Raw genomic sequence first — 11,382 nt, 5'->3', positions numbered from 1 at the left:
CTGGCAGCCTTGTCCTTCACTTCCGAATAAGTCATATTTCCGAAAGGGTTGATTGAAATAAAAGCACGTGTTTATGTTTTCCCATTTCTTAACTCCATATTACGCCTAACGAAAGGATATAGTTTGATTTGTCATTTGTGTTTAGGCTATGCCGATGTGAAAAAGTAAACAGGAGCCTAAGTCACTTGATTTGTTTTCTGTAAGCAAATAACACTCAAAAGCATAGCTGTAATTTACAATGAATTAAAATTGATTCTTTTCATCAAGCAAGAAAATAGGGAAATGTGAGGTCGTTAATTATTGAGGGAGGCGCTTCTCATTAAAGGAACAATGTTACAATGCAGCACTGAGGAGCAGGAATGTGAATAGTAATATCCCATATTTCAGCACTACTATTTGAAGATACCAGAAAAAGCAGCACAAACAAGCCAGGCAACTAAAAGTTGCATTTGCTAAATGCTAGGAGCGTGCGCTAAGTGTAAAAAGCAATTACACCGCTCTGCATACAGCAGTCCCTTTAGCTGGATGGATGCTCAATAAATACATAAATAAAATATCAAATTACAAACCTTATCAGCTATTTACGCCAAGCCACCCTGTGACTTTAGCAGTTTAACCTTATTTTGTCGTGTTTCTTGCTCCAAATATAATTATTCTGATAAAAGAAGGTTCTGTCCCTAAATCAGAGCGGAATTGGTTAAATACACTTGTTTATGTTACAGCCTCATTCAATCAGAGATAGAGTTTAGCTGGGAGAGGAGGGGATGGGGGACTCTGGGGGGTGGAAAGTTCTCTCCCCTACTTCCCCAGGGTCGCGGCGCTGGAGGATTGGGGTTACAGCGCTCCCGAGCGCGGCCCGCCCCGCTCCTGCGGCCCGGGCTCGGGCAGCTCGGCCGGCGCGGGCGGGAGGCGGGAGCGGCGGGCAGAGCCGGCCCAGGCGGGAGGCCCGGGATGGGGCCCGCTGGGCGCTTTGCGGAAGGCAAGCAAAAGGAAGGGGTGGGGGGAGATGATTTCCCAGTGCCTAGCCCCTTGGCAGGCACTCCTGTACGAAATTCAATCTCTATTTTTTATGAGAAGTAAACTGTCTAAATAAATTTTATTAGGGGCAACCAATATATTTTGTGGTAGTTCCCTTTGTTCCAGTTCTACGTGTGTGTAACAATCTAAAACCTATTTATTGAGGAAAAATCACTGGATCCGTCATAGAAAATCCTTTTACTTTGCTCTGAAGTGATTTCTGAAGACACTCTTGTCACTCTGAAGATTTTGGGCCATTGTGCTAAAGCCTTTCCTTGTTAGGAACTTCAGTTCCTATGATCATGCGGGGAATACCTTAAATTATAACAGGGAATGGACTTGACTGGCAGTTTTCTGGCTACACTGGGAAAAATGGAAAGATGACGGGGAATAAAATCCTTGTAAATACATCTCCAACACTGCCCAGGTGAATTCAGGCACTTGACAAAACCAAGAGTGTACGGAAGCGGAATGCGATTAGGGGATTTTACATATACTCCATTGTCGTTTTCTCGCTGACACGCTGAAGTGTCAGCCAGGCTCGCTCTTTTCTCTCCCGCAGACTTCCTGCTCTGATTTCCCCCCTTCCCCTAAGACGATTGTGCTCTGAAGTCTTGGAAGAAATGATTTAGTTTGTTTATACTGCTATAAAAATCAAGAGCAATAGAAAAGTCATAAAATGAAGCGCGCTATCAATCACACTGCAACATTGTTATTCAGCAGTTACTAACAGAGATTGATAATCCTTTGATTTCATCCCGTTGTTATTACTCTGATGTGTCTGCACATTAACTATTACACGTTTATTTATCGACCTGAAACGTACAACAACGCGGGAGAGACGCGCGCACCCGCCGCGCGGCTGGGCGCGCTCGGCAGCGGCGGGCTGCGCACAGCGGCCCCGGCCCGCGCCGCCGCCGCCGCCGCCGCGCAGGGCTGCGCGCCCGCTCCCCGCGCCCACGGGCTGCGCTCCGCGGCTGCCGCGGCACCGCCGGGCGGCGGCGGCGCCCGCGCGAACCGCTCCGCACGGCCGGCGCTTCCCTCCTCCCCGCGGGGCGCGCAGATATCGTAATTTTTAGGGGAAAATAAAAAAAAAAAAAACAAAACAAACGGACAGTCACCGCCGCTCCCCCCCCCCCGGCCAACCGGCAAAAAATCCCCAAACTCCCTCCCCACCGCCACCTTTTCTCTTTCTTTCTCTCTCCCTCCACCTAAATTGGGGCCCGGCTCTCCCTGCTCTGAGTGGCGGTTCCCGAGCACCCAGGTTCGTTGCAACAACAGCCCGACGTCTCGGAAGCTGAAGAATCAGTGTAGCCAGCGATCAGGGGAAGAAGGAGGGAAAAAAAAAGAAAGAAAGAAAGAAAAAAAAAAAAAAAAAAAAAAAGAGGAGCAAAACTACCCTAGAGATCGGTCGGCCGGTTCCTTTGTCTCCTTGTTCAGTCGCTGCCGAAACCCTGCACATCTGAGCTGCAAACACTCTTGCATCTGTTCGCATGCAGTATTTACAATGTTTTGTGTAAGTCAATTGCATGGCGGAAAAAAAAAAAGCCATTGGCGCTGTATTATTTAACACAGACTTCACCGGGCTCCCTTTTTGGTGGAAGCTTTATTTGCACTAAATGAATAATCTTAATTGCATCACTTTTGAATTAAAAATCAATGTTAATCAAGTTGGAAGTAGTAAATATCAGTTTTCATTGTGCCTGGGTAGAGGATATTTTTCTTGTTTTGCAAATAAAAATACAAGTCAAATAACTTTAAAGGGGCATTATGTTCTGCTACAAATACAATTGAAACGGATTGTTTAGGAGCGGATCAGAAATGGTACAGAATTTTGCACTTAATTTCCTCAGTTATCATTTACAATAAGAACCTCTTGGCTTGACAGCCAAGTCTAAACAGTAGTAAATTAGTACAAATTTATACTGATTTTACTCTAATAATCGTAATAAAAGCTTATAGATTTGGCACTAATTACATAAATGCCTAATGATCTTGAAAATTACTCTGGTTAGAAATATATTACTAATCTAAACTTTGTTGTTGGCTGGCTTTGAAAAATCAGAACATTAGAAATGGTTCGCTTCACTCGTGCAAAGCACTTTAAATTGTTCAAGTAGTTTAACATATTCAAGAGGAAAATAAAAAGCATTCAACTTTATTTACTGCTTTAAATTGAGTTTGCAGCCACGCCGAACTTGGAAACTTTAGCCGAAAAGAAGGGCTCGCGGGCTTGTAAACCTCGGCCCGGAGGGAAGCGCTGCCCGGGCCCCAGCAGCCTGCGGTGCCGCCGCGCTGGCCGCGGGCCGGCGAGGGAGCCGGTGCGGGCCGGGGCCGCCGGGCAGCGCGCACAAGCCCTGCCCGCGCCGCCGTCGGGCCGGCCGGGAGCTGCCCGCGAGGGGCCGCGGCCGCCGCGGCGCCCGGGCCGCGCCGGGCCGAGCGGGGCCAGCGCTGCCCCCCCGCGCCGCGCCGCGCCGCGCCGCGCCGCGCCCGCGCTTCCCACTTACATCCCCGGCGGCGCGGGGCTGCGGGGCCGCGGCGGCGGGTGCGCTCTGAGGAGGCCAAAGCAGCAGGAGAAGCCGCGGATCGGAGGCGGGCGGCGCGGGCGCGGGCGGGCGGGGGCGGGCGGCGCGGCCCGGCAAGGAGCAGCGGGCCGGGCCGGGCCGGGCCGGGCCGGGCCGGGCCGGGCCGGGCGGCGGCGGCGGCGGGAGCCGGGGCGGCGGCGGGCGGAGCGGGCGCGGCGGCGGGCGGAGCGGGCGCGGCGGGCGCTGCCATTTGCCGCTGCCCTCCTGATTGGTCCCCGCGCCGAGCCGCTCACGGGCTCACTGGAGTGTTAAGCACCTCCCCGTCTCTCTAAAGGACATTATAATGCAAGAGACCCCCTTTTTAACCACACACCGAATTTTCTTTCATTTAGGCGATCTATATATATATATATCTATATCTTATATCTATTTTAAATAACTTAAGGCCGCTAAAATTTGGGGGGGAACAGCCTTCGCCCTGGAGCGGTGCGCGATGCTGTCTCACGCCGACCTCCTGGACGCCCGTCTCGGTGAGTTTCCCCCGCCCGCGGCGGCTGCACCGGCGGCGGCGGCGGCGGCGAGGAAGCCGCGGCAGGAAATTGACAATTTGTTCCTTATTTTACCTTAATGCGATCTAAATGGGCTAATTCCTTTAAAAGTAATTGTACTGTATTAAAGTTTAATTTGATTTAACATCGTCTTAAAAAAAAAAAAAAAAAGAGAGAGAGGGAGAGAGGGAGAGGAAGACCTATGGAGTATGTAGATCCACAGCGAGTTGTGGATCATTTATTTTCTCTCTTCTTCCGTTTTTTTTAATACATACCCGCAAACTATTACAATTATCATCATCATTATTATTATTATTTTAGTACAGATGAGCTCGATGGTATTTATGAAGGAGTCTGGGGTAGGCTTTTCCTGGTTGCCTGCTTGCTTTCTTCTCCCCTTTCTTTCTTTTTTACAAAAGAAATACCTATATCTATCTGTTTATGGCGATGCAGGTGTTTGTTCACAGTGGCGGAGGGGGGAGCGGGGAAGGGTGGCCAGGATGATGGAAGTCTCTGCACATCCGTCAGGGAGGTAAAGCTCCCGGCAGTCAGCACCCAGGCGGCTTAAGTGTTATTTCTTTCTTTCCCTTTCCTTCTTCCTTTCTTTCTTTTATCAGCCCCGCTGGAAAACCCAAGCCAAACTCCGCCAAATCTGCCTTCCCCCCTCCCTCTCCCCTCCCTCGGTTTCGTAAGGGAAGGCCCGGCGGGGAGCTGGTTATTTAAGCAGGAAGAGGAGATGCTCGGTGTAAAGTTTTACTTCCCTCGCCCCAAGTTGTTCCGGACGGGGGCTCCGCGCGTTGCGGGCCGGGGGCGGCCGGGCCAGGCCGGGCCGGGCCGGGCCGGGTCGGGGCGGCCGGGGCGAGGTAGCGGCTGGAGGTCGCCGCCGGCTCGGTGAGCCGGAGCCCGGCTTTGATGGATACAAGTCGGGCTGAGCTGGAGGCCGCCTGCCCGGCCGCAGGGGAGTGACTGCGGCTCCTTTGCCTCCGCAGGGATGAAAGATGCGGCCGAGCTGCTGGGACACCGGGAGGCGGTGAAGTGTCGCCTGGGCGTAGGGGGCTCGGACCCGGGGGGCCACCCGGGAGACATGGCCCCCAACTCGGACACGGTGGAAGGCACCACCCTGCTGCCGGGGGAGGACATCACCACAGTGGGATCCAACCCCAGCTCCTTAGCGGTCAGCGCCAAAGACCCCGACAAGCAGCAAGGCCAGCAGGGCGGCCAGACCCCCGGCCAGGCGGGCCAGCAGCAGGGGCAGCAGAAGCAGAAGCGGCACCGCACCCGCTTCACGCCGGCGCAGCTCAACGAGCTGGAGAGGAGCTTCGCCAAGACCCACTACCCGGACATCTTCATGCGGGAGGAGCTGGCCTTGCGCATCGGCCTCACCGAGTCCCGGGTGCAGGTAGGAGCCGCCGCCCCCGGGACTCCCGCTGGCCCCTTCCCCGCGGCACCGCCGCGCTCCAGCGCGCCGACCGGCTGAGGCCCGGAGGAGGGGCTGCCGCCCCAAGCCTCACCCCCCGCCCGAACGCAACAGTTTGGGCAGAAAGCCTTAAATCGGACCCACCCCCCGCCCCTCTCCACACGCGAGGGCGAAGCCGTCCACCCGGAGCGCAGCGGGCCGGGTCGGGGGGCGCCCCGGGGTGTCCCCGTGTCCCCTGCCCATGTGCAAGGCAGCGGAGCGGGGCAGGCTGCGGGCTGAGCCCTGCCCGCCGGGCGGCCCCCAGCCCCGCGGAGGCAGAGCCCGGGCGGGCGGCCCCGCCGCAGCCCCAGCCCGCCGCTCGCTAACGAGCTCTCTGAAGGGCGCCGAGGGAGAGACCCCTTCCCGGGGCCGGGGCCGGGGCCGGCCCGGCGGGCGGCGCGGGGAGGGCGGCACTCGGCTCTCGGCGGGGCGGGCGGCTGCGGCCGCGGCCGCGCACCGCCGGCACCGCCCCTCGGGGCCGCTGTCCGGGGTGCTGGCGGCGCGGCGCGGCAGGGGCGGCCCCCGGGGGTCCGGCGGGCGGGACGCCGCGTGCCCCGGGCGGCTTCTTAGGGGACAGAAGGAAAAAGGGATTTATGGAAAGGCACTTCGGTACACGCAGTTGCGCTGGGAACCCGAGTTTCCCCATACTTGCTTTTATAATGCCTGGAGGACCGCAGGAACAACGCGCAACTTTAACGTCTAGCATGTATCTCCTCCTGTCTAAAGTCTTTCTATATGCATACGTATTTGTGTGTATGTATATGCATACATATATGTATATACATATGCATATATATGTATATGTATATAGGTATATAGAAAACCATTTAGTCAAATACATTTAGGAGAAATTTTGAAATGGGAGAGATGGATATAACTACTAGACTATTCAAAAGCGGCTTTTGTGGGTAAAAGTTTACATTAGCGACTTTCTGCCTGAGTCTCTTCAGAGGCAGAGAAATGTGCACAATGGAAGCACTTGTGGGATGCGGTTTCTCGGCACAACACAGTGCACCTGGAAAGCCACTGCACTTCACCAGAGCTGGTATTCAGAATATCCCTCGGCAAGCCCAGGCTCTTCAGCGAAATAGAGACATGCTGAAAGAACTCTCTAAATGAACGTTTCAGAAACAGAAACTGACTCTGTTCTTGAATGTGACAGAAAATGCACGCCTGCTTTTAAAAAGTAAAACAGTTTGACTCAACCTACACAAGACTATAATTAGTTTAAATTAAGAAAGAAATTAGATTCACAAATAAAATATAATTGGACAACTGACTTTATGAAAAAAGAAAACGAGGTCTATTAAACTTTATTGGGTTTCCCAAAGGTTAATGATACCAATTTCAATATTAGGAGTGTGGTAAATGAAGTAAAATATAAAATATAAAATGGAAATAGTTATTTTCTAACAGCACATCAAAGAAATTCGTAGGAAGAAAGACAAGTGTTTTAATGGTCTCGGCATAATCCTAAACCAATGATAATAGCTTGAGACTGCTGATAAAAACAGTTTAATAGAGTGGCAATTTAAATATTTTCTACAATAATGTTCTGTAGTTTAAAAAGTAATCAGATAAACATAACCTTCTTAATTAACACTTCAAAATGATTAACATTATGTAATCTAATGCAAAATAATTTATGTAAAATGTATTTACTTCACAATCCACTGTATCACTGCTCCTTGACCAAATTTAAATTAAATAGTAATTGGTTTACGTTCTTATATGAGTACTTTATAGTTTTCTTTATAGTTAACAGATTGCCTACACGGTCTTTGCAGTATATGGGTCCCATACTGATTAAGAAATGATCTAAATAGTTAATTTATAGCGGCTATATATGTTTTTAAGGGTTTTAGATGCTAGGATAAATTACCTCTTTCTTCGTTTTAGATCCATATTTAATGTATATGATATATTTAAATAATTATTAAAGCGGCTGGTGCTTAAACGGGAGTCCAATTCCATGTCTGATATTGCTCTGCTTTTCAGGCTGGTGTAATAAAACCATTCTTTTTATAGCATGCCATTATTAGAAACCAATTTCAGAATTATTTATAACCTGGAATGGCTTATTAAGCAGCAATGCGAGAATCATGCAAATTACGCGATCAAATGCAATATAATAAGCATAATCATTAGTCTCTAGCACGGATTAATTAACTTTCAATATTTTATTTACATAAAAACCAAATCAGTGAAATAACTTCTGCACAGTCAGGCTTGCCTTTCAATATTTTATACGAACAAAAATAATGTGCTGTAATTCCATTGACCATGTCCCCCACAATGGTCCCGTCACCTGCCACATCTTAATAGGGGACAAGCTGAGAGTATTTTCTAGTTTTCTAATGGAATGAGAAATTGCATTTTCTTCCTCTCCCAGCACTATTAAAGTGTAATGAATTCGGCCCAGAGTTCACGGCTGGCTGATCGAAATGAACCTGAGATCTGAGTTTTAATACAGCTCTCCAGATTTCCTACCAAATCTTCACATTAATCATCCGCTGGATTCCAATGAGATCTTCATAAAGCTTTGGCTCCTGGAAAAAAAAAAAAAAAAAAAAAAAAGGAAAGGAAAGGAAAGAGAGAGAGAGAGATAAAGAAAGGAAAAAAAGGGGGATATTCTCTCTCCCATTCTCTCCCTCTATTTCTAATCCATTTATAGCTGGGGAATTAAACGGACTATATATTTTAAAATACATTTACAGTATGTCTATATTACTGTAAGAGTAGATATCATCAAAGTAGATTTTTAGATTCCAACCCCCATTAGATTCTCACTGTTGTATTAATAATTTTCAGGGGCTAGTTGCATTTTAAAAGGGGTCCAAAGTTACCAAATGCTTGTGGTTAATATATTGCTGGAGTTGTCATGTGTGCATTTTCAAAATCTCCCCCAGGTTTTCCCTGCGTTTTAATCTGTCATGCACTAGTTTTCATCTGGAAACATTCACATTTTAAAAGCATATGCAGTTCAGCTATGAACTGAGGCGATCAGACCTGATGGAGAATCTTTACAACACCAGTAAACCATGAAACATAAAAGATTTTGTAGCCGCAATTTAACTATTAACCCTAAAACATAATTGAACACGAATTTTCGATTATTCATATAGCATTTAGTTCCTCAACAGCTGCTCGTTCCCGCTAATGGCCGCCCGCGTTTCTCGGCTGGGGGCCCGCGCGGCGCGGCCAGCTCCGGCCGCTCCGAGGACGCCCTTCGGCGGCACTGCCGGCGCGCCCGCGTTCCCCCCGCCAAACCCCCGCTACTTTCGGCAGCGGTGCCGCGAGGCCCTTCCGCCGGCGTTATTCCGAGCAAAGCACCCGCTGACCGACAGCACCCTCGTTCAAACCCAGCCCAGCGCGGGGGGTTTCTGCGGGCGGCGGCGCCGCGGGGCGAGGCCGAGGCTCCCCGGGAAGCCGCCCCCTCCGGCCCGCCGCAGCCGCCGGCTCGGGGCTCTCCCACCCGCGCCGCCCGTTTGGGGCTCTTCTGCGTTACTATCTGGCGCCGGAGGCGCGGGGCGCCCGCGGGCGGCTCAGCCCGGGGCGGACACGCTCCTCTCCGCCGCGAAGAAAACTTCCAAAAGCTCCGCTAATCGGAGCAGAGCCTCCACGGGGCCGGGGGCTTGCCGCGGGGCCGCGGGGAGACCGTGACTGGAGCGGGGCGACAAGCGGGCAGGGTGGAAGTGGGTGGAAGCAGCGTCTCCGTGAGGGAGCCACCCGCGCCGGCTCCCGCCGCCACCGCTGGGCGCTGAGGCGTTACGGGGCCGCGGACCGTGGAGCCTCGCCAGCGCCCCATGACCCAACCGCTTCGGCCGCCGCGGTGGCGAGCGCTGATCCTGGCTTGCGCCCACGGGCGACGCCCGGCAGACGGGCCGCTTCCTCGGCCGGCTGCCGGGACACCCGCGACGCCCCGCGGCGGCCGGCACGAAGCTGGGCGGATGCCCCGCGACCCCGCCGGGGCACCCGCTCCCGCCGCGCCCCCTGCCGGCGGCGCCCGCCGCCCCCGCGCGCCGCTAACGGCCTCTCCCGCCCCGCCCCCGCGTGCCGCTAACGGTCTTTCCCGCCGCGGCCGCGCGCGGGCCCCGCTAACGGCCTCTTCTGCCCCGCCCCCGCGTGCCGCTAACGGTCTTTGCCGCCTCGGCCGCGCGCGGGGGCCGCTAACGGTGTCTCTCGCCCCGGCCGCCTCCAGGTCTGGTTCCAGAACCGCCGGGCCAAGTGGAAGAAGCGCAAGAAGACGACCAACGTCTTCCGCGCGCCGGGCACGCTGCTGCCCACGCCGGGGCTGCCGCAGTTCCCCTCGGCCGCCGCCGCCGCCGCCGCCGCCATGGGCGACAGCCTCTGCTCCTTCCACGCCAACGACACGCGCTGGGCCGCCGCCGCCATGCCGGGCGTGTCGCAGCTGCCGCTGCCGCCGGCGCTGGGCAGGCAGCAGGCCATGGCGCAGTCGCTGTCCCAGTGCAGCCTGGCGGCGGGGCCGCCGCCCAACTCCATGGGCCTCTCCAACAGCCTGGCGGGCTCCAACGGCGCCGGGCTGCAGTCGCACCTCTACCAGCCCGCGTTCCCCGGCATGGTGCCCGCCTCTCTGCCCGGCCCCAGCAACGTGACGGGCTCGCCGCAGCTCTGCAGCTCCCCGGACAGCAGCGACGTGTGGCGGGGAACCAGCATCGCCTCCCTCCGCCGCAAAGCACTAGAGCACACAGTCTCCATGAGCTTCACCTAATGGCCGGCGGCGCCGCCGCCGCCTCGCCCCGCGCCTCCGCCTCGCCTCGCCCGCCCGCCCCGGCCCGGCCCTCACTCCGGCCCGGCCGCCGCCGCCCCCCACCCCTCCCGGCTCACCAGGGAGTCGACTCAGGATCTGCAATCAGACGCCAACGGACTGGTTTGTGGGCCGAGAAACCCCGCACCCTCCGCCGCGCACGGGCGCCCCCGGCCCGCGCCCCGGGAGCGGCGGCCGCCCGCGGGCCTCCTCCCGCCGGCAGCGAAGCAGAAGCAGCCGCAAGGACTCACTGGGCGTTTGGGATCGCATCTGGTTTCTTCCCTGCCTCCTTTCCTCGACCCCCACCCCTTCGCCACTGCCCCGGCTCATCCACCCGGCCATCTGACGGGCTTTGCAAAGAAATGCGGGTTTTCTTTTTTTCTCTTCTTTTTTTTTTTTTTTTTTCATTTCTTCTCTTGTTAAGAGCAGCAATCTCCCGCCGGCCCCATCTACAGCGAGAGCCGCGGGGCCGGCCGGTGTCGGCCCCAACAGCATCGTCGCGGGGTGCTGGGCGGGCTCGTGAAGCGGTACGAAAAACCCAGAGGGAATCGAATCCATTTTGATAAAGCATTTATAAGCAAGCGCGCGCGAGAGAGGAAAATAAAATTAAAAAAAAAAAAAAGTAATGTTTCTTTTTGTAAGAGTAAAATACACGAAAAAAGGGGGGGGGAGAAAAAGCAAGAGCACTACCCTTTTTCGGTTCTTTGATTTTGTGACACTTGAGTTGCAAATCTGCCCCACGTTTGTTTATGCATTTATTTACGTTCCTGCTGCTATTGTCCCTCCTGCATCTTCCGCTGCCGCCGGCGGAGGCGCCGGCCGCGGTCCTCGGCCCGCCCGCCCGCCCGCCTGCATGTCACCCCGCCACGGGGCCGGGCCGCTGGAGGAATGAACAAACAATGTGAAATAGGATGTTTTGTGTAGATAAAGCATTCTTGTTACATACTGGTCGATTCGTGATATGTTTTAACTTATTGTCTGTGCTTATTTATTGAATTTTTGGGTTTCTTAATAAATGTTTGAGCTAATATAAAGCATATTATTTGACTTTTCCGGACACGTTTATAT

At 53.9% G+C, this 11,382-nt stretch overlaps 1 protein-coding gene across 1 annotated transcript; it reads left to right on the top strand.

Annotated features, from left to right (window-relative positions):
* Window positions 1-4,035: 4,035 nt before the first annotated feature.
* OTP (orthopedia homeobox) lies at window positions 4,036-10,278 on the top strand. The gene is made up of 3 exons (XM_062600257.1): window positions 4,036-4,072; window positions 5,080-5,489; window positions 9,748-10,278. Exons 1-3 carry the CDS (start codon window positions 4,036-4,038, stop codon window positions 10,276-10,278), a joined length of 978 nt encoding a protein of 325 aa, XP_062456241.1.
* Window positions 10,279-11,382: the final 1,104 nt, after the last annotated feature.

The sequence above is a fragment of the Rhea pennata genome, chromosome Z, assembly GCF_028389875.1.
Source record: "Rhea pennata isolate bPtePen1 chromosome Z, bPtePen1.pri, whole genome shotgun sequence".
In the NCBI taxonomy this organism is placed as follows: Eukaryota; Metazoa; Chordata; class Aves; order Rheiformes; family Rheidae; genus Rhea; species Rhea pennata.
The sequence above is the reverse complement of the archived record's forward strand: the minus strand, read 5'-3'. Positions and strand labels throughout refer to the sequence as shown.

What these genes read in the sequence shown, in the direction of transcription:
- OTP (XM_062600257.1), top strand. Translation starts at nt 4,036, where the DNA reads ATGCTGTCTCACGCCGACCTCCTGGACGCCCGTCTCG. An exon ending in CCTCCTGGACGCCCGTCTCG is followed by an intron (nt 4,073 to 5,079) that starts GTGAGTTTCCCC and finishes TTGCCTCCGCAG; the next exon opens with GGATGAAAGATGCGGCCGAG. An exon ending in TCACCGAGTCCCGGGTGCAG is followed by an intron (nt 5,490 to 9,747) that starts GTAGGAGCCGCC and finishes GGCCGCCTCCAG; the next exon opens with GTCTGGTTCCAGAACCGCCG.